General features: G+C 40.5%; 1 protein-coding gene across 6 annotated transcripts in view; it reads right to left on the bottom strand.

The window, feature by feature from the left end:
• The window catches only part of pcdh9 (protocadherin 9), a 187,978-nt gene extending 164,359 nt beyond the window's left edge, over positions 1-23,619 (bottom strand). For 2 of the 6 annotated variants that reach the window (XM_013271651.3, XM_019357375.2), the window contains exons 1-2: positions 22,754-23,617; positions 19,114-22,250 (exon numbers count right to left, since the gene is read on the bottom strand). In XM_013271651.3, coding sequence (XP_013127105.1) covers positions 19,114-22,149 — 3,036 coding nt within the window. In that variant the 5' untranslated portion in view covers positions 22,150-22,250; positions 22,754-23,617. Of the gene's footprint in view, positions 1-19,113; positions 22,251-22,753 lie in introns of all 6 variants that reach the window. The other 4 variants (XM_005466856.4, XM_025905506.1, XM_025905496.1 and 1 more) reach the window with 3 other exon arrangements.
• Positions 23,620-23,840: the final 221 nt, after the last annotated feature.

Genomic DNA, 23,840 nt, shown 5'->3' with positions numbered 1-23,840 from the left:
GAACATATCTCTCGCCTCCAGTCAGTTTGAAAGTCAACTTTTTGCTCCTTTCATGGACAACGAATGACTCTAAATCATATGGATAACTACATTCTCTCACAGTGCATCAACATATTTTCACTCCACAACCATAAATTATTAGGTATTATTTAGCAGGGGTTTATGTTGCCAGATTTGCATAGCATTAATTTACAGGATTCTAGCATCCTTATTATGAAAATAATGAAACACTCAGTACTGAGCAATAGTCTTTTATTAAGTGGGATTTTTGGAAAGAAAAGTATTTAGTGTTTACACAATAATTAGTCATAGTAATGAGAGTGATTTAGAGTGAGCTTGACTGGTTGGCTGTTGAACATCATGAATACACACTCACATGGGCACTGTACACAAACACTGAACATTCACAGCCTGGAAATGACCTATAGAGCTGAAAACAGCCTCCCCACTCACGGAGAATAGGCCTATTATCATGACAACAGATATGTCGGACTGTCCAGTGAAGAGGAGGCTACTGCACTATTGAGAGAGAGGGGCTAATTTCCACTCAGTGGGGTTGTAATGAGCCTTTCATCCTCTTATCCAGCCCGGTTACCATTAGAAACCATACCAGCTCTGACAGGAGCAGCAAAGAACAGCAGAACTACCACAGCATTTATAATAAGGCAGAATAAATATGTGTAATTTTAAGATCCAGATATTGTGCTGTATGCTTTCCAGAAGGCTAACGATGTGTCTCATCTTTATGTGAAAATCAGCATGACAAATTACCACTGGACCTTAAAATGGAGAAGTTTTATGAAACTGAAAAATAATATCTACAAATTAGTCATTGTACACAAAGACTATAGTATAAATGAGAAAAAAGTTTTCTTGAAAGATGACTTCATGCTGTGTAGCAGGTTTTTTTACAGGAGAAAATTTAAAAGGCTATAAAGTGCACCGCCCAGCTAAAGCGACATTAATGTTTTTTTAATGTTTTTTTTTTCTTGGTGAAATACTAAACATAAGCTTCGTACAAATTTAGTGTCATTGTCTTGCATATTTCATTGGAGTTTTATAAAACTGAAACATGTACGGTTTTGAATATGTTGAAATATTTTCTGTAGTTGAAGCATAAAAATCATGCAGTATGTCTGTAAAGATAAATTCACATTGCAGAGCTAATTAGAACCAGTATGACGTTGATAAGAAGGGCCAGATTACAGACTATGGCTGCATGTGCTCGGTGTACAATAAAAAGGTTTCCTGCTGGGTCATATGCAATCAAAATAGCAGGTATAAATCATTTCTTTAATCAGCACGCAGGCATAGGTAAGGGTTGCTGCACTAAATCTTTCCATGAAGCAAGAGTACAGGTTATCAGTGCAGAATTAAACACTTTTCTAAAGACATCCTTCGACTGAGGCAAAAGGAAAGAAAGCGATTGTGCAATTGTGAGACCTCTTGGAAGGTTTTATTGTTCCAGTCTTAATGCGTGGTCTTACACCTCGAGGAGGTGTGAAAGCCTTGAGCTTGTAAAGAAGTCCTGCAGCATTTCTGATAAAGGTGTGAATCACCAAGGTGATGCAGATAATACAAAAGATAGCACAAAATACACTCAGCGACACATGGACATGAAGTAGCTCAGCTGAAATGGCCTGAATACGAGAAGGTTAGCCAAACAAACAGATTGCATATGAATGACAATGAGGCAGAAAATTGGTGAGAACAGCAACATACATCAGCAGAAGAATAAGACGCAATATTGCATGAGGGCTTTAAAATATGCAGGTAGGTTGTGAAGTTGGTTCTAAGTGCACAGGCTGTTGCTGCTGCCACCCGGCAAGCACTCCCACATATATTTGCTATTCTCTCTCTCTCGCTCGCTCACTCTCTGCCTTTCTCTACATCCCTCATTCACTCATAAAACCACAGAAATAAAGGGAGAGAATGACAGAGTGAGCATTAGAGGTTAAGGGATGAATTTCCCAGCATCTTTTGCCTCCGCCTCTGACCATCTGCCTCTCTGGCAATAGCCTTCCTCTCCTGAGGTTAAACTCTAAATTGGCAGTCGGCTAAGCAGCCACTTAGACAGGAAGGTTCAGGTGGGTAAAGTCAAATAGATATATACTATGTTGTGCTATACACATTGGGTAAGTGCATATTGAAAACAAGAGAATAAAATGTGAAATAGTGGCAAATTGGACGAGTGAAATGTTCACTTCCAACAAACAGGGATGGAGAGAAGGCTGGGGTGAAAGGAAATTGACAGGCAGATGGTGAATGATGAAAATTGAGAAATAAATTAGAGGACAAAATGAGAAATGCATAGGAAGGAATGAAATGCAAGTGTAAAAAGAGAGAAGATTGAGGAACACAGATGGAGAAAGGAATGAATGGAGCAGCGGGCAAGAAATGGAGATGAAAATACAGGCATGAAAATTAGAAATCGAAGAAGAGAGATGAAGAGACAGGCAAGGTCAAAGAGAAAAATCTGAAATAAAATAATGGTAAATAGCTTATTCTTTGATATCACAGGGCACAAAAAATACATTTATGTAAAGAACAGCTTGTCACTGAGGTAGCCTATGGTCTTGTCCCTGCACTCAAGCAGAGACAGAAAATGAATACTGACAGAGAGAGAAGAAGAGAAAAGGAAGAAAAAAACCCACAAATGTCAGGCTAGTATTAAGTCAGAATCTTAAGTCAACCCTCTCATCTCACATCACACCAACAGGGCCTCTCTAAAAAATGAATAACTAGGATAGAAAGCCTGCAATAGAACCTCCTATCCAAATTAATTAGACTCCTCGGTGCAGACTTTTCTCGCTGAACAGTGACGTAATGCTGAGAAGCGATGACACGTCTAGGATGGTGTTTCATTAGTTTCATTAGTTTCAATGTGTGGCAACAACAAGCGGATTTACAACTGGACTGCCACCCAAGGACTGGGCACTCGTCCCACAATCTCATGGTTACCCCACATTCAGTCTGGCATCGCAAAATGCCACCGCCTGTGCAGTCTCACACACAAAATAATCAGCACAGCCGTATTTGTCACATAAACCCAACAAAACACAAAAGAATTAAAATATCCTGTTGAAATGCACGCTATTCAGTGAAAACTGATTGATTTGATGTAAAATGAAGCCCGTGCAGTCTTTATGCATCTACGTGGGAGCACCATATTTGCATGTGTTCGTTTGCTCATTGGCCTGGCAGCAGCTTCTCAGAAAGTAGGACTGAGAGTCTGTTACAGCAGTCCCAGTGTGTAGCCTCCCTTGGCACACAAACACAAATTTGCTGAGGGACGACTGCTGTGGCAGAAAGCTTCTCTGCAGACAAAACCTCTTAATATTCCTTCCAAGTCCATTAAGGCCTCAAGAGATTGGCCGGGATTGATTGTTTGTACTTGATATTACCAGGGGCTTCAAGGCCAGATCCTCGTCGAAAATTAGAGATGGCATTTTGTAAAGCCTAAGGAATTGAAAAACTAAATACAAACCTGTGCGTTGCTATCATCCTCACAATGAGCAGTGATGGAGGAAGCCTTCATCTAATTAGCAAATGCTTGTTGCCATCTCTTTTTAGCTGTAGGGTTCATTGACAATTGGACTGTTTTTCCAAGTCAGTGACTTTCAAGTTTTTTGTATGTTTTCAGGCAAGAAAGAGTTTTTCCAGTCAATTATTCAATTATAAGGCAGTGACCTCTCCTCACCCCCTCCGCACGCCCACGCACATACACAGACACACAAGAAGAAGAAAGAAAGGATTCCTTCTTGCGAAGCCCAATGCGGACTGTCAGGTGCAGAGTAAAAAGTTGTCACATCAAATCTTGCTTTATGAATTTCCTTAAAAAATAACAGGCTAAAGCTTTCAGGTATTGATTCATAGTGATACAAAAAGGCTTAAATTCTGAGAGGATAGTATAATAAAGCTAGCCTGTTTTACTTGCTTTATTCAACACAAAGGGGAGTTATAGATAAAATATAATGGAACTTTAAGTAACCTGAAAATCCTTTGCGGTGATCTCTTACAAACTCTCTATTCTTAAATGGAATAACAATTATTTGAAATCACTGAAATTTTCACTCTTCAATGAAGAACTACCATTTACAAAAAAAGGAAGAAAAATGAGCTGTCTTTACTTAGACAGACACTTACATATCAGAAATAAAAGCATTCCAGACATGCTCAAGTTTAGTAGCTATAACATTTAACTCAGTGTATAAGTGTATTAGCATTAGGTAAAACAAAACATATATCAAAACTGAAGCTGACTGCAGTTTTACAAGTATTTAGTCATAAACCAAAGTAGGCTATTGGACAAAATTGAATTTTTAATGTGAAAAGGGAATCACTGAAGTGATTACAATTTATCCTGAGGGGGCACATGAATGTCTATACTAATTTCTTATGACAATCTATCTAAAGCTTAAGAGATTTTACATCTAAACACAGATAACCCTATCATTTCTTTATTGATGCACTTTCAAAGGGAGCTGCCCTGCACCTGCAGGTGGACCGGCTACCAAAAACACTGCTCGAACCGCAAAACACACAGAGTGTGACTAAAACCATTACTTCACGTTTTTACACAGCAAGTAGTTGTTTACTGATCTAATAATGTTCATACTCTTACTTATAAAAACATCATGGAACAACCAGCATCCAAGGGATTCATGCTTTGGAGAGCACTGGTCAATTTTGCCAGTATTACAGGAGCTGACTGATAGGATGAGGTAGCCAAGTTAAACCTGTAAGATACATTAATAATGGAATATGAGTGTGTGTGTGTACGTGTGCACACTCATGCAAAAAATGTTAAGTGACAAACTGACCCTTCATTGCACCTAACAAGTCATTTAGTCTCTCACTGAGCCATCAACACTCTAAAGTGTGAGTCCACAGTGTATCCAATAAAAAGGGAGCAGTTTTGGCAAAATGCTGAATTCACAGTTCTTTATTTAAGGACGTGTTTATCTCCACTTTACATGTGGATAGTTATATGAATGCAATATTAGGAAGATAATTTTTGTTCTAGAAAGGTAAAGTTGCTTAAAATCTAAAATTCATCTCAACTCGACCGCTACAAATCAATAATGCACATCTTCCACACAGAGTTTTGACTGCAAACTGTGTGTTCCTAATCACAAAATAAACACAAGATCAAAGCACGTCCTCTTTTAAGATATGAATCAGTCCAATCTGCCAAGTGTGCTGCATAAACCCCCCCCCCTCTGTCCTGCTCTGGTTATGAATATCATCCAAGAGGCTGGGCTATTAATAAGTGGACACACACATGCACACACTTCCTACAGGGAAGATATGGACCAGAACAAGGGAGTCACTAATCTCAATGGGTGAACAGCTTAGAGCAGTGTTGAATAAGTGTTGAGGGAATACAGTCCCATCATCGCCACAACAAAATACACACTTCCACTCAGACACACATGTATTCCATTCATGTGGGATTTCATGTGATGTATGGCCCGGGGCAACCATAGTCCCGAGTCTGTGGTGATGAAGGAACCTTATTGTTCCCAGCACAGAGACACCGCTGGTTTCTGGGACACTGAAACGCCCTAGCAAGTATGTCGTGGGGTCACATGTCACATGACAGAAAAAGCCAACGCTTCTGAAAGATTAAAGGGGGAAGGGGCAAATATAGTCAAACTAGGGCCTGTGATGTTCCCTCGGGTCATCTATAAGTCACTCAGACCATCTTCCATACAGTAAACTTTGCGAGATTGGATTTCAAATTTTGACCAATAAATGACCAACTAATTTTCATCCATGATAGCCTAATAAATCATATGGCCATGAGACCATTCCAGCAACAGAGAGACTGTAATGAAATGCTCTGTGTTAGTTTCTTGCAATGATGCCAAGTGGGATACAAACTCTGTGGGCAGACACTGAGGCAGACAAATCAGCAGAGTGGAAGTTTCACTTCCTTTGCATCTGAACTTCCATTAGAGCCTTTTTATATATGTTACAGTAAAAGTTTCAGGCCACAAAAGAGCACCCTCTTCTATTTTTTGCATGGCAAATGTTCCCCTCAATTCTCTGCTACTGGAACTCTGCCGTCTGAATGTCACAGCTGAAAGCAGCCATAAAACTCATACATTAAAAAAAGTTTCTTGGAAAAGCAGTTGTGGCAGGAAATAGAAAATAAATCTGGGTGCATATATCCATTATCAGGGCACGTTATCGTCAGAAGGGAGTCTGTGGAGAGAGAGGAAACCAGGCTGGGTCTCTATGTGTGCCGTAAGATAGTGGAAACCAATTTTCACCTCCTCCCTCCTCATCCCCAACACACTACTTGATTCAGCCCTCGCTAACTCTGCGCAACCAGGACTAAATCATTTCATCTAAATAAGCTAGCCAAATGTTTTACACCTCTGCATATTACTGAGAGACGATAAGATGCTGGTTCACCATTCTGTGCAAAGCATCTCTTCCTTTCCTTTCCCCATTTTTTTTTTTTTTGGTCTGTTCCATGGGCCTAACAAAGATGAGCAGGACTGCAAACTTCTGTGCATACGAGGGCTGCAGAGATAGAAAAGTGCAAAAATACAGAGGTGAGAGTATTTTAAAACCTTGCCATTTCTTATACCCTCGACGATAAAACAACAGACAAGCCATTTTTTATGTTTGTGTTAAATATTCCCATGTGCGCCACCTCTATGACAGCTTATTCTCAGGCAGATTTATCACAACCCTTATCTGCTCAACTCAACAGACAAAGGCAAGGCGCATGGCTTACACTGCGGCGTGCTGATGCCTGAGGCACAAGACAAAGCATACGATCAATACAAATCTTCAGTCTATACGTCGGACAGGGCCGAGTTGACACACATCCTTCTAGCAGCCATACATCACAACTTCTTATTTAATTAGCTCCCTGAAGAGCTTTATATGTCTGCTAATTCAGTCATTGTACTCTCTGCCAGAAAAGAAATAATAAGCCATCCACGCTAAGTGTTGTTGCTCTTTGTTGTTGTGATGAAGGGAATCTATTAATGATACAGTACAGATTTAAGGAAATATATAATTAGTCTTAACACCATTTAATCAATGGCCTTCATCTGTTTCACCATGGGAAATAATGTGGGCTTAATTCTATGATCTGCTGCAGTTCAATCACAAGATCAAACCTCTTCCAAACCTAATACCAACGTAGCTGCTGCTCCTCTCACAAGCGATACCTTCTGGAGTCACTGTGTCAACGTTAAATGTTTTCCCAACAGAATCTGCACAGACGTGGTATTATTTTGAAGTCTAGGAACAAATCTGCAAAGCGCCAAAGGGTCAAAAGTTTAATTTACTACTTAAGAGTATTTTTGGTAGAAAGCTGTTTATGCTCATAAAGGCAGCAAAAATGTTGCAGGTTGCAGCATCGCTTCTATTTTCATGTTGTTCATTACTGTGCTCTTAAATGGAAATCCTTCAAAATCCCCATAAAATGATATTCATGCATTTTAAGTCTGAGGTGTTTGCCGTAAGAATCCATGTGGAATCAACTGACCAAGTTGTAAGAGGACTACAGCTAAATATCGTGTTTATGCGCTTAAAAGACCCAGGAGTGGCGGTTAAATTTCAATCCAGGGTCAAAATGTCATCGAGAAGAGAAGCATAAAGATCAATTCACCACTCTTTCCCTTGGTGTGAATTTTTATCTTTTTAAATACAGGGTAGATTCACCGAGCAAATATCCCTTTCCAGAATTATCCTGCTTCACACTCACATGGGTTTACACATCTACACTTGAAAGTTGCAGTTTTTATCTACTAAGTAACCCCGCTGGAACAAAAGCGCCTTGCTTACAGGCATATAAGCGGCTGGTTTTTGTTTTATTTTATTATTTCTAATATATCTTGCCAGGCCAAAGCTGACCCTACAACCTTCCGGTCCAAAGGTCACCTCAGGAACCCTTGGGCCACTTTTATTTTTATTTTACTCAGCTGTTTGGATGTTGTTTGCTGTCTTTGGAAACCAAGGTAAACAGAAAAATCACATTTGGCTCAGGCCCTAAGTAATGTGGCCACTTCTTCTTCCAAGAAAGAGACACATTATGGTAGATGGGGTTTCCCCTGCCTGCAACTTCAGTTCATAACACACTGCTGTCCTGATGGATTCTCTGTTGGTAGCAGTAAAAATTAACAGTTTTCTCTTTGTCTAGAGTTAAAATACGTTCGGGAATTAAAATGTAAGAAATGCAGTAAACATTCGTAATGTTTCCCTACATGGGGAATTACAAAAAACTATAAACTGGTTATAGATCAATAACCCACTGTGGGGAAATGTTTGTGTAACTAGACTAAAGGGGAATATGACAGCATGTGCATCAGCATGTGCAGAAATAATAATAACAATAATGGCAGAAAAATAATTTCGAGTGTCTGACTGATGCTGATTTTAATTCAGTGGAATGACATCGGGCGCATGAATAATTTGGTGACGCTCCAAGCCAAAGAATTTTCAAAAGGCATCAGTCAATTCATGGAAAAATATGAGTGGAACATATGTGAGAATATTCAGTCAAGTCATGTTTGCTAAAAACTTAAAGCAGCTATTCGGCCCTTTTAATATAAATTGCACTTTGCCCAAATATATCAACTGTTGTTTTGTTTATTACTTACTTAAACTTTTTGTTTCTTTTTGTCACCTAAATTTGTCAAAACATGAAAAAAAAAAAGCCCAGCATCTATGAAATTTCTCCAGTCTATTAAGCTTAATCTATTATCTCCATAATAAGACATCTGCATATGAATATGTAAAATCTGTAGGCAAGAGGGAGAAATCTTTGGTACTGGAAGCTTTTTGACATTCCCTTGTAGTCCACTTGTAGTCTCAGTGCTATTGACCAATCAGGATTGAGCAGGGTTTTCTTGCATGCTGGTTAGCGGCCCGTTTGGGAAGCAAAACAGAGATTGCATTTTCCGAAAGCAATCTCAAAACAGTCGGCTATCATCTGACATTGATTTAGCTTTTTATTACCTTTTTAAAATGATCTGCATTTCTAAACAATTACCTGCAAACGTAACAGCCCTGATATTGGCTGGCTACACTGGAAGCTCCGAAAAATTGGTTGTTGCCCCCAGAGTGCAAGTCAGCCTCCTAGCTAATGTGAACCAAATTTGATAAAAATATTGATTTCAACATTATGTAGGGGCAATTATCAGTTTAATAACAAAGGTAAAGCTGAAGTCAGTTTTGAAATTAACCTTTTTCACTTCAGTCCCTTGTGTTCACAGACCACTTCAAAAACACATCCTCATATTTATAAAAATGCAATCCACAGTGTATGAAGACAGCCTTTTATGACGGCGAAGAGCTTGATGCTGCAATGCAGCAAAGAGAAAGGAAACCTCCGAAAGACACTTTGGAGCCTTAATCTTTTTTTTCTTTTTGCACATTAGAGTTCTTTTGAATTTCTGATCAGAGTTCAGCGTTTTTCATGTGTGTCATTACAACATATAGTTGTAGCACGCATAATCTTCCCCAAATTGGGCTGTATAATAGGTAGACTCTCAAGTGAACAGCAGCGTGGAACGCACACAAGTGCATTCACTCTACTGTTGTGATCAGATTTAATCAGAAAACACTCTCTAGGGGGATTTTTTCCCCCTGCATAATGAGTTTGATTCTAATGTAAACCTTGATAATACTGTACATTTATAATTCAGAACTTGTCCTTCTAACCAGGTGGATTGCTGCTGCAAATGTGAAGACTTCTTCGACTACCGGAAGCGAGTCATATGTTTGAACACCTATGGGTCATGAGACGATCACGTTTATTAGCGTCCATGTTAATGCAAAGTGACTATGCATAATGAAACAAGTGCTGCTTTGAGGACATTGCTGGTGGAAGACCAAGAACAGAATTAATCTGGTTTTCTGCCCAAACAAGGTTAAAAAGGCATGTGACATCATCCACATGTGGATAATTGTTCAACTGGATGTTCAGCTCTGTTGTGCGCAGTTCCATGATGACAAAGCTGTATAACAGAACAGTCTGAATGCTGGAGCTTTATAAATTTGCTGCACAGACTGTCTACGCCTATTGTGGTAGACACACGGTTCTTTCTGCGAAGCATCCACGCACAGCTTAATGCATCTGGTTGCTGAAGTGGTTCAGCTTCAATATGTGAGACAAGACTTTTGTATTGTGCAGTCTGTTATTTTCCTCCTCATTGGCAAAGCTTACATTACATCTTGCGCCTGGGATATTAATTGAAGACATGGTTTGTGGAGAAAAAGAACATTCAGTCTTTCACTAACCAGAATATGCACATAGAGGTGGTACATAAGATCATGTGAGGCATTAAATTTGGCCTTTAGGAGCAAAAGAAAGTCTCATCAAATTCAGTGGTGGGAGAGCAGTTTTTTCTCCCCATCGCAAACAAATGATACTAAATTTAGGAAACGATTTACAAGACTGAGAAACACTGAAAACATATTTTCATAAATTGTTTGGAGGTGCAATATTAGGATTGCCTACCTAACCTGATCACCAACCCAACTTTTTTTTTCATAGACCAGCACTATGATTATACTTTAGATCAGAAGTCAGGTTTCAAACTCTACTCAGTAAGTGCAGACAGCTTTTTTGAAAGTGACCATATATATGAGGTCAAACTTTAAAGCCTATATTTATTTATTTATCCTTTCTTCCCCCCCTCCTCATCTTCACTCAAATGCAGACTAAGCTCTGCCTTTGGCTTTCAGACTCAGTGGACAGATTAAGCTGAGTTAGCCCTACTTTCCATGGATGTGTTGTCGTGGCAATTTGAAATCCACCCCCACCCCCCACCGCCTGCCCCATCACCCTTTCTCCAAATACCAGTTAAGAGGTGATGCATCTACACTTCTTTAACTGGAAAACAGCTGAAGATTCTAAAAAATGGAAGCATCAGTACAAAAATGCCAATAGCTGCAAAAAAAGATATTTTTTTTTCACAAATATTTCATAGATATATAGACATATTCACAATATATACATTTTCACGGTGTTAGGGTTTATTAGGATGCAGCTGGCAGTGATGATGATGATGATGAAGATGGCATAGGTTAGGAACTCCCAGTTGCTAATGGTTGGTATGTTTCCCGTTGACTGTATATAATACAAAAATCTGATGTGAAAGAGTGAAGACACAACACAATCTGAGCGCTTTAGAACTCAATTTTGAAATACTACCATAAAGAAAATTCACTTTTCTATTCATTTTTCTTTTTCTGTGCAGCCTTACAGTCAGACAATTCATGAAAGGCTTCGTGTTCTTTGAAGTCATATTAGACTATTATCCACATTTAGCTTACAGCCATGTCAGATGTGTATAAATATATGCACACTGTATGTTTTAGAATTGGTTTTAAAGTCCTGCTGTAGAAGGATGTGAGCAACTGCAAAGAAACTCACTGTAACGGTTCCTCGGGTCCATACTGGTTGTGGGGTGTCACATTTATAAAACTGAAGCTGTAGAAGGTCAGATGGATGTATGGCTGGAAGTTTTATGAAAATTTTAGGATCAATTTTTCATAAAGGAAAAGCTTTTCTCTCATGTCCTTTATTTATTTATTGAAAAAAAAGATTTGATCTCTTCATGGCCAGTAGAGACAGGAGGAAACATACAAGTCTTGGAAAAAACCCCGAGCCCATTTTCTGGTGCTATCCAAACAAGCACTACAGTATGTGTAAAAATCCGCCACCGTCACATGTTTTAGAGCAGCTGCTAACTTGATCTCATTAACATTCATGTATTTAGGTCAGCTGGAAGGAAAATTAAAGACAGCATTTGCACGTGTGACTGTTTAAGACTGAGGAACAGTGAAATTCGACCAAATTACATACCTCTGTAAATTAACTTTGAATTAAATTTCCCTTCCACTCTAAGTGAATTATCGGGTTGGCTGTGTGTCAGTGACTTTGTATGCCTCTTTAAAAACACCAGATCAGTCAAAGCAGAAAATCTGTTTGCTTCTTAAAATACACGAGTTGGCAACGTAATCAGCCGAAGCACATGTATATGAGCAAACGCTGATTAGAATCGGCGCGCACATGGTAGCTTGACTGAAACATATCCCAGTTTATACATAATGTCCCATCACAACATCACAGAGGCAGAACAAACGGACAAATTCCAAACAAGAAAGATATGATCTCTTTGAAACATTTATTATGAAATTATAAAGGTAGAATACCACTGTTCAAATAAAGGCTTTATAAACAGAGTGGGGTTTGCAGTGTACTGGAGATTTGGAAGAGTTTATTTCAGATGTAATTAATGTATAGCCAGCAATGAAAAAAAAGGAAAAGGAGAAGGCAGCGGAAATAAATAATACAAAACTAAAATAAAACAAGTCCATTATTGTTTAACACAGCACATTAGGCAAGATTACCAGGAGTTCAATTTACATGAAACATCTCATATATACAAGATTTACATCGATGAGGGTTACAGAGTCTTTGTGAGCTATGAGGCCCAGTGGCAAAGCAGTCAATGGCAGTCACATTTCAAGTCAAGTGAGGCTCTTAGCTTGAGGGGGGTTTTGGCTGGCAATGCCATTATCACAACTATTAGTCTAGACACTGGCACACGCTAGTGACAGAGCAGCGGCCTGTGTGTTATTTGACACAACACCCCAATGACAAGGACACATCTCCCTCTGGGTTTGTCATGTCAGAATAGACAGCGCCGCTTTGCCCATCTTTTACCCGCACACCCTTTTTCTCTGATGATAAACGGAGAGAGGATGGTAACAGGGAAAAAAAGAAAGAAAGTTGGGCTATGTGTTGAACACAAAGCACCCTCATCTGTCACAAATGATCAGAACACAAAGGTGAACACACCCTTGGTGATTTAACATCGTATGTAACGGCGCTGACCCCAGTAAAACACGGGTGAAAGGTTAGGGTTGGAGACGGGGAAGATAAGGAGTGGGTGGAGGAGCCAAGTGAGGAGTGGAAAGGAGAGATGGGTTGTTGTTGGTGGGGAGGAAGGGGGGTTGGGGGCATTCAAACAATGACGTAGCATCATAACTCCATCTTTTTTTATATAATATATATAGAGATAGATAGATTTATAGACAAGCAAGCAGTCAAGAAACATTTTCTTCCACCCTCTACTCTTATTTTTAAGGAAAATTCAAGAGAATTTCAGATGAGGTGTTGATACCTTAAGTGTTTTAAGCTGCAGTTTGTCTTTTCACATCATGCAGTGTTGGAAAAAAAAGAAAAGAAAAAAAACAGGAAGCTAGTATGTCAACTTGATTGATTGCCTTAGAAAAATGGGAAATGCGTTTTGTGGATTAGTGAAAACATGGAGATGAATTAAGTAATGACAGTCCTACAAAAGCCGCTATGACTTTTGTGCATTAATTTCACAAAGCAAAGCCCCTGAAGACTGATCATCAATCAATGCGCTTCGAGAATTTGCAGAAATGGATGATAAATTTAAGATGAATGGGTTGCCAGCCAAAAGTGATGGACAAACAACAAAGCAGATATGAAAAAAATCAAATAAAATCACATATGAACACACTTGCATGAGACCTTTTGATAAGAGACAATATTTGTCATTATCAAAACTGTGTCGTATATTTTGGACAGAATGAAACGGCGCAATGATGAGAAGGTTTCTGTAGATGAGGGAAAAATTCATGAAATGTTCACAAAAAACAAACAAACAAAGGAACAACAACAACAACAAAAATGTAATTCCTGGTAATTTGCCATCATCTGTGTTTGGCAATTATGTCCCTGGCAGTTACAAAGAAAGAAGAAAAAAAGGCCTATAAATTAATAAATATATAAATATATTAAAAATCAGTAGCACTTCATTTTTCTGAAACAGGGGAAAATAAAAACATATAAATGAACTCCATAGTTCAGCCAGTGTACCAACAGGGAGCTTTGATTTATTTTGTTGTTTTGTGCAGACAAAACTGGATCCCCCTTGGGGCAATAATCTACTCTGATAGTACTCACACCCACTACCATAGTATAGCTTGCAATCCATTTCATTTCCTCTTACCCACCTAGAATATAGAGGACATGACAAGTTTTTTAAAGACGCAGATACAATGTTCTCTGTGGTGAAGAGCTTTGCAAATCCTCCACTGATAATTTAAAGCTTTGATAGAAACTTCACTCGCACACTTCCTGGCTTACTTTCTCCAGACAGCTACATTTGTTTTGAGGATCTGCTACATTTTACTCAATAAGAAGATGCAGCACTAAAGATCCGTCTTCTTGGATTTACCTGCTGTTTTCTTAATTATTCAGCAGATGTTGGCAACAGACCTAACTTCACAGAGCTTGCTCACAGATTTGGTTAATTAATATCTTTACTTAGTGACCCAGTTTAACCTTTTGTACATGTTGGTGTCCTTTTTCCGTTCTTCCTCTTATTACAAAAAATGCTAAGGCTGTTGGAACGCCATTAGTTAAAGGTATGAAGGACATGCTCAGTGTAAGAGATCACAAACACAGTATCCTGATTAAGTGACAGGATAGCTTGGGAGAAACGATGTATGATCACAGTCGGCAGCAATCACTGGCCTCTCTCCATCTTCCTCTTTCATACCGCCAAACTCTGTGTCAGCACAACCCATAAGATATTGCAACAGACTTTTCCCCTCAGGTGCAACATTGTCATAGTTCATTAATCTTCTCAAACTTCTCCTGCTGCCATCAGCCCCCGTACATACTACTAATCCCCTTATTAATGTGGCAAATGAACCTGCACAAGAAGGACGACTCCCTCAAGGCTCCATAATTACAATGGTCTGTACAAACTCCTGTTTGCATAGAATGTCCATTCATTACATTCATTACTTTACTGACAACTCCAGGAATCTTCTTGCTGAGGATTCCCCCCTTTTTTTTCCACAAGTCTTCTAATATCCTGCGCTTTAAACTGAATACTCCAGTTACTGTGATATTTAAAACCCTGCTCGTTGTTTATGAGATAATGTACCATGCGCCTATTTTTACTGTAGTGCTCAACACAGAGAAGGAAATGATCCATGAGTCAGACTTAGACAGAAATACTGAATCAAATCTTAAATACCTCCAGTATTATTTGGAATAATTAACCCATATTCACATGTTGCCATTTGTTCTATATGTGCGATAACTAAACTGAGACTGCTCAGATAGAAAGCTGTTAGATGTCCCCCGGCCTGAGGCAGATTTGGGGTGAAGAAAAGCACATCACAGCAACAGGAGATGGGTTAATTGTCGGTGCATGCTTCCTTTCCGTGTTTGCATGTGCATGAAAAAAAAATAACCTAGAAGCCTACAGCAATTACGACTTGTTACACATTAGGTGTTCAGACCACAAGGTTGCACAACTGAAAAACGCCATACAGGGCCCATAACTGCGGATTCTCACATATGCAATATGTTGCTTCCGCAAAGTGACGGAAGAGAGAACACATCTTGTGTGAACTTGTCAATATGTGGTAGCAAACGTAATAATTAACATCCTTATATTCACGTTCACTACAAGATTTGTTCAAGTTTAATTCTGAAGACTAGATATACGGAAAATGTAGATTGCAATCAGTCAGCCATGATGTTTCATTCGCTGTCTCTGAGACTACTTTCAAACCCTGCTCCCCTCAGTAAAACCATGTTAACGTATTCTTAACACGAGCCTTGGGATCTGACGCACAGTACATAGTTAATGCATAGCCACTGGGCTTATGTTGTGGTAGTGAGCCACATCTATGTCTACGACTACTGACAGGATGAGAATAAGAATGATGATGATTATTATCCTCCGTTTCTTAGATGCTTGTGTTGCCTAGTGAAACTAGGACAGTGTTTTCATGCTTTTTTTCCTCTGTGTTGTTTACACTAATGTAGGTCCCTAGAGGGTAAAAAAATAAGTGAGAAAAATGAAAGGAAAGGCAAAGATTCCCCTATTGCTATAAGCTATAAGGATCTGTATAAAACTGATTGCACTAGGCATTAGTGCGTAATAACGCTACTGCAGATCTGCTATTTCTTTTACTTATACACTCTATATCACCTAAAAAGAAGACAGCACTAACGTCTCCGTGCTTTGCTGTTGTTCTCAGTGTCTTTTTCTCTGTCTAATCGTTTATCAATTTCCTTTCAGTTTCCTTATTTTTTGACTGGTGCTGATGTTGCATAGAAGTGACTCTTGAAAACTGGAAGAAAATGGCTTTTCAATTCCTTGAGAGAAGGTCAATCTTAAAAGCGATCCACCCACAGCTTCGCTTGTGTCTTCCTCTTGAACTTCCTTTTTTACTTAACCGCTTGTTTCGTGTTAACTTCAGGCACCAGTTGTTTATTGGTGTTGGTTTGTTAGTCATAGGGCAGCAAACTAAGTGCTAAATTTCATCTTCCTACCGTATACCTTTTTGGATCCTTTAACTATGGCAGCAGTTCAACACCTTTAGCTTTAATTTCAATATATTACATCAAATCACATTTTCCAACCAAAAACTAACCAGTAATAACTTTATATGAAATTGGCTCGTTTTTGTTATCTGTATATATAAGAAATCTTTTAATAATGTAGCTCTTATCTTCTTCTAAAGCGCTTCTACTCTGCAGAGAATGATATGATAATCCAGTGATATTACCTTTTGGATATACTGTCTGTTTAAAGATTCAGTCAAAGGTAATTGGTATTTTCTTGATCTTCTTTTTTTTTTAACTACAGCACAAATCCAAAAGGCATAGAATTTAGTGGATGGGCATCTCTGCATGAATGATCATGAAATGGAGATGACATGTGCATGTCAATACAAATGGCTGCATTGTGCAAAACGATCAAAACAATGGATGGAACAGTGGCATTGATAACATACCCTGGTTTATCCAGAAAGACATGTCAGTGCAGTCGGGGCAGTCTAATCATTTAACCACAATCAATAACTGCCAATCTGAGCTGGAGTCTTTGTTTGCGAGATGTTTTTTGGAGTAATTATGACTAAGAACCAACCGCATGCTGTAAGGGCCTTCTTTACAAATTTGAAAGATTGATATCAGCCAATAATGGAAAGACGGATAATCACTATTTAATGGAGATAAAGTGCATCGTTGTGTGGAGTTGCAATATAACCGTGCAAACTGGTAAGAAAAGGAACTCGTACTTGTTCTGTGCATATCTGTATGATACTGTTGTTTTAATATGTAAGCAAATGCATCTTTAGAGTTGTTAAAGATATGATTCTCTTATTGTCTTTCATAAAAATAAAAGACGATGGACTTATTTCAACTAATTTATATCAGTAAGTAATAGCAGAACAGTAGTAGAATTAGACTGAGGCACAACTTACACAAGTTCAGTGAAAAACACGAAACTGTACAGAACATTTCAGACATAAGTCTGTGAACAAAAGCGTCTGTTACAGTGCATCATTTATAATATCGGTGGCACAATATAGAACACACTGGCTCTGTTTGTGTGCTTCTTTGAATCATTTGTCAGAATTATTGATCCCAATAAATCTTGTGTGGAATTGTAGGATGACTGAGCAAATCAATGAAGTTGTGCTTACAGTATAGTGTCATATCTCATGTGTCCTCCTCTAGGGTTGAATAGTGGCCCCCACCTCACCCCACCCGCTGCCACCGCCAGCATCACCCATTTCATCGCCTCGACTCATCTCTCTCTCTCACACATCGCCAACCCCCCCCCCACACACACACACACACAAACACACACACACACACTAACGGCGCCTGGCAAATGACGGCACACTGAATGCCTCTTTTGACTGCTACCTCTCACACAGAAACACATTAAATGCAACCCCAGATGCAGTGACCCGGAGGTATGCATCGACAGGAGTCGCACAGTGTCACCCCTGTAATTCCACTCGCTCGTCCGGATAGATCTTATCACTCACATCTCTAACTGCCATTATCAATCTTTCCTGTGCAGCCTCTGCATCATTAGGCGAGAGTATTTCACTAAGAACACTAACATAGGTTTCACTCCTTTCTTCTCCTCCCTTGCATTTATAAGTCCACTGCAGGTTGGCGTAGTGCCAAGCTCTGCCATGCAGCGCAACACTGCCACCTAAAGGTTCAGTACCACCGTCAAACCTGACCCATCGACCACAGCCTCTCTCTGCCTTCCCTTCTCCTTCTGCGCTCTCTCTTCCATCTTTTCTGCCGTTCCCAATATTTGTCCACGTGTGTTCCATTAGATTAAAACTGTGTGTTGTGTAGTGGTGCTTTATTAGCAGAAAAATTAATAAGGCTTTGATAAAAAGCAGCATGGATTACGTTGAAATTTGAGGCTCATTATTGGCTAATCCTTTTTGAATTGGATGTGTATCAAGTTCCAGACAAGCTTCACTCAGTTCGCTAGTGTGCTTTGAGAGGAGGCATTTAATTCAAGCTCAGATGATGTGGCAAAGCCTACAGTGACATTCACAATACCACTGCAGCAGTCTAATTATTGAATGTTGTTATTGTTGCAGGTGTTGAAAAGGTTACAAAGTCTTTCATGATATTACAATGCACACCAAAAAAATAAAGAAACAAACAAAAAAAAACATGAATACACTCAAGAGTTTTATGAAGAGAGAGAGAGAGAGAGAAAGAGAGAGAGAGAGAGAGAGGTGAAAAGTCAACTACTTTTTGGAGAATGTGTGCAGCATTTGTCTATGATGAAAAGCAGCAATCTGAGTAGATAGGCAAGAAAAAAATGTTTCTTTTACAAAGATCATTGGGTTACAGTTAATGTTATGTTGGCACATTTTTGCCAGTGATCTAACCTGGGTGCTGAAGAGACAAAATAAGGCAAAGCAGTCACTCGTCCACTTGCATTTTGGTAAATATGAATTAAATATATATTAAATACAAAACATGGGTTTGCAAGTGTTACCCCCAAATTATGCATTGTGTGATTGTTGAGTCCATAATCAACTCCATTAATCAGCTGTTGTTCAAGTTACTTTTTCTCTTTTCTTTTTATGTTTAGGTTGCGAAACTTGCTGAAGCAGTGTGTCTCCTGAACTGTTTTCTGTTGCTTCACAGTACCTTAGAGTCAGTCCCTAATCTAGACTGGCACTTTAGCACTGTGGAACAGGGCAGTTATAGGCAGTACTTATAGACCAGTAAAAGTGCTCTTTTACCTGCTGTCTGGTGTGCATGGGCCCCTTCGTCTTGAACCCTCCTTGGGAGCTGCACTCTGAGGCACTGAAGTGGTCGGAGCTCGTGGAGGATCTCTTGGAAAGGGTGTCACAGCCCCCCACAAATGTGTTATCCAATGGGAGCTCTTGTATCACGTGATGCTTCTTCACTGAGACCGGTGTGTCAGCCTTGAGATGAAAGGCTGACTGCGGCGAGGCGGACTTGTAGTGCCGGGCCAGGTCTGGGCTGCTAGGTTTGAAGGTTGTGGTCGGCGTGGCATTCCAATCAAAGCGTCCAATCCCTTGCTCTTCCAGCTCGGTGGGCAGACTGATGGTTCCGTTGATTGGCTCGTGGGCAGGATCGTCAGGTTTGTTCCCCTCTATGGTGACAAAGTTGAGCAAGGAGTTTTTGGGGGACTTCCTTTTCTTGCGCTTTTTCTTCTTGTTCTGTTTGTTTTCTGTGTTGGGTGACATCCACTCTGCCCCCTGCTTTTTTCTCTGTGCAGCTTTGAATCTAGAAGCATGGCGGCAGCGCAGCAGCACAGTCACAAAGATGACAATAATCACCACCAAGGCGCCGGTAACAAAAGCTATCATTATGGTTAAATAGTCACCACTCTGATAGGTTTCACTGCTTTCACCAATGTTTCGGTCAATTGGGGTCTCCATGGTGCGTCGAATGAGATCATTGATGAGTGTTGAGTTGCCCACAGTGTCATTAACATACAAAAACACCAGCACAAGAGTATGGAGAGATTTGGGATAACCCAGGTCACTGATATTGACCACTAATCTGTGCAAGCCTATGTCGGTTAGTGCTGGCTTTTCCTCCAAAGTAATATTCCCTGTGACTGGGTCAATTCGAAACAGACCTTTGTTATTCCCACTCACAATTGTGTATTTGAGTTCCGCATTCATCCCTGTATCACCGTCTACAGCAAACACCTCTGCTACCACAGATCCTGGGATAGAGGAGAGAGGCACGAGCTTGAAAGACGTGTTGGAGGGTGGGTAGATAACGATGGGTGTGTTGTCGTTCACATCAATGACATTGATGGTCACCTTGGCAGCTGAGGAGCAAGGAGGCCTGCCACTGTCCACAGCCCTTACATCAAAAGTGTAGGAACTCTGCTGCTCTCTGTCGAAGGATACATTAGACTTTATCACCCCAGAGTAAGGATCTAGTATAAAGTTCTCATTGTCATTCAGAATAGAAAGAGAAACAGCAGCATTTTCTCCGGCATCTGAATCTGTCACAGTTATCACCCCCACAGTACTGTACTTAGGAAGATTCTCAGACACAAAGAACTGGAAGTGGTTATGTGTGAACTTGGGGTTGTTATCATTTTCATCCAGCACGGTTACAATAACCTCTGCCTGCGTTTGCAGAGGGGGCGTCCCGTTATCTCTTGCTGTTACAGTGAAGCGGAACCTATCCTGATCCTCCCGGTCAAAAACCCTGGATGCAGTCAGAACACCTGTTTTACGGTCAAGATCAAAAAATGATGCATTTGGTCCCAGCTGGTAAACAATTTCTGCATTTTTCCCACTGTCCTCGTCTGTGGCGCTAAGAGTCGTGAGGAACAAGTCACGTTTGTTGTTTTCCATAACAGCCAGCTCAATAACTGGCTGAGTAAAAATAGGCGGGTTGTCATTCTCATCCTCCAGCCTCACTCTCACCAAGGCAGTCTGATTCAAGCTCGGCTTTCCAGAGTCAGACGCTACAATTTTAAAGTTATATTCCTTTGTCCCTTCGTAGTCAAGCAGTGCGGATGTCTCTAACAGATACTGGTTGTCATACACAGCTTTTAGATGGAAGGGCACATCCTTCTCTATAAAACAGATGACCTTGCCGTTAATGTCAGTGTCTTTGTCTGACACTGTGATGAGTGCTATCTTTGTATTGATGGGATCCTTCTCTGAGAGGAAAACAGTGCCATTAATGGGACTGATTATGTATCTCAGGTCTATATTAGGTGGATTGTCATTAACATCAGTCACATTTATGGTAACAGTAGCTCTGGCTGGACTTGAGCTGCCATCACTAGCTAAAACAGAGAGCTTATGGATAGCAGTTTCTTCCCTGTCCAGAGGTCTCTGCACTGTAATTAGGCCAGATGTTGCATTCAGTGCAAACAGTCTTTTTGTAGCAGGAGACACCTGAGTCCCAAATACATAATGTATCTCTGCATTTGCCCCTATGTCTGCATCTGTAGCTTGGAGCTGCACTACAGATGTGCCAATAACGGAGTTCTCCGGTATATGGACCTCTATCTGACTCTCTTTAAACACCGGTTTGTTGTCATTGACATCTGTCACAGTAACCTGGAGAATGGCAGTGCTGGATTTCTGTGGACTGCCACCATCCTCTACTTTAATCTTCATCACATACGTGTCCTTCTGCTCTCTGTCCAGATTCTGCTGCACAATGAGCTGGGGCCACTTTTCCCCCTCAGGCGTTTCTACTATGTCTAAGCCGAAGGCACTTTGCCCATTGATCAGCTCGTATTTGTGGACACTGTTGGGGCCGGTGTCTGGGTCAGTGGCAGAAGGAATAGCAAAGCGGCTGTTAATGAGCGTGTTCTCTGGGATAGAGATGTTGATCACAGGGGACGGGAACATGGGGGCATTATCATTTGTGTCTTTAACGATTATTTTGATCTTAATCAGCCTGAAATAATCATTAGGCAGGATGACCACTTCAATTTCAAAGGAGCACTCGCTGTCCTCAAAAGAGGGACCGGGGCATAACTTCTCTCTGTCAATTCGGTTTGATGTTGTGAATATTTCTCCAGTGCTGCTCAGAACACGGACCAGTGGGTTATCTCCTGCTTTGGAGACGAGCCGGTACACAAGATTAGCACTCGTTCCGGTGGCAGCATTTGTATGGGAAATGTTTAGGTCCTTTGGTATGTTTCCAATGAGGACATTTTCTTGCAACTCCTCCCTGATGGGGTAAATTAGCTCTTGGGCTATTGAAGGATCTAGCCATATGCAGGCAAGCAGTGCACCCAACAGGTAATAGTCTTTTAGATCCATAACAGTGTTAATATGCTTCCAGCCTTCAAAACTCAAAGGTTTCTTTCTATGCAGTGTTGTTACAGACAGTGACTCCTGGCAGGAATCTTCCACGAATAAACCTATGAATACAGGACAGAGATTCCCTTCAGTGAAGTAACTTTATTATGCACAGTAAATTAATTTAATTAACAATCATCCAATCCCTCTCCTCACAGTCAGCTGATTCATGCACTATATTTTTTTTCCCTCTTCTTTAGGATTTACCCTTAAATCTGAACATAGCCACAAATCATGAGCTCATTCAAACAGTAAAATGAAAATCCAAAAATAAACTGCATTAACCTTTTAAGCAGCCATTAATGTCTGTTACTCTCTTTCTACATCCTCTACGTTTTACGGTCACTATGAATTTTCGGTGCCTCGAACACCCCCACGGCAACAAAACTTCACAACACATTACACAGTCTTATTAATTTTTCCACTTAAACTGTCAAAATTAAAGAGCTTAGGCTGTGAGTGGGCTGCTTAACGAGTGAATAAGCATAAATGAAGCCTACAAAGTAAGCTCAGTGAGATTTTGAATTCTTAGTGGGCAAAAGAGACCTATGCTTGTATTACATACCCAAATCGGTTGCAGCACAGAAGAAAAACTGGAGTGTGTCAGCTCATAGTCTTCTCATCCACAGTAGTACAGTAGTTCATTCAGGTAAAGATATCCTCCTCTGACGATCTGCTTTTGGCTCCAGGTAAAAAATAATAACATCAACCACCCAGCAGCACTGGGTTAATCAGACACAAGTACAGGTTTTAGATAAAAGCAGCCGGTCGCAGAAACTAGGGTAAATTGGAAGCTGCATATGTCGCAGTTCCTTTTCCCCCCATTTAACTTCAGGAATTGACTGGATCTAACTGTGCGACCTGCGGTGATTGCGGTGATCAGCGTCGCTCTCCAGCAGACACAGCAAGGTGGTCAGTGGTTTGCGGTGTCTTCAATTAAACGGGTCCCAAAATCAATGCTCATCTCCTGTGCATGTCCAGAGAGAACCGGCGTCTTTCCCCCCTTTCTTTCTTTCCTTTTCTCCCCGGCTACCTGTGAAGGTTAAGGCGCAGACGAGGTGAACCCAAAAAGAGACACGCATGTCCCATCATGTTTCAAGTTCACGGAGCTCCATCAATAATCAGACTCAAGGTTAAAAAGAAAGAAAAAAAAAAGATCACGAGGACATTTATGAAAAAGACAAAAAAAAAAAAACAACAACAAAAAAAGGTGTAAAAGCTCAGAGTCGATCCCACTTAGAAACACCAGCCTTAATGTTACGGCTGCTCAGTGTGACACGGATGCGCAGCGTGTGTGTGGCGTTTATCCTTGCACTCTCACTCCCAGAGCAGAATATCTTGCACTAACTCTGTGTAAACCCATAGGAGGGGTTGGCGATGCACACCACACCGACTAACCACCCCGCACCCCCACCCGGCCGACCCTCGTCATTGGACACCGCCCCTCGCTTTCAATGGCGTTGGCAACCCGAGCGAGGACGGGATTGGCCCGATGTCACGTCACTTAACGCGAACCGGAGGGCTGTCCGCGGTGAGATTCTCCGCGAAGATGCTGCAGGCTGAAGAGACGCTTAACCAAAAACCCCGTGGCTGGGCTGGAGGAGGATGATGACGATGATGATGATGATGAAGCTGGCAATGCTGCTGATGAT

The sequence above is a fragment of the Oreochromis niloticus genome, linkage group LG1, assembly GCF_001858045.2.
Source record: "Oreochromis niloticus isolate F11D_XX linkage group LG1, O_niloticus_UMD_NMBU, whole genome shotgun sequence".
NCBI lineage: Eukaryota > Metazoa > Chordata > Actinopteri > Cichliformes > Cichlidae > Oreochromis > Oreochromis niloticus.
Note: the sequence above shows the minus strand (reverse complement) of the source record. Positions and strands in the feature narration are given on the sequence as shown.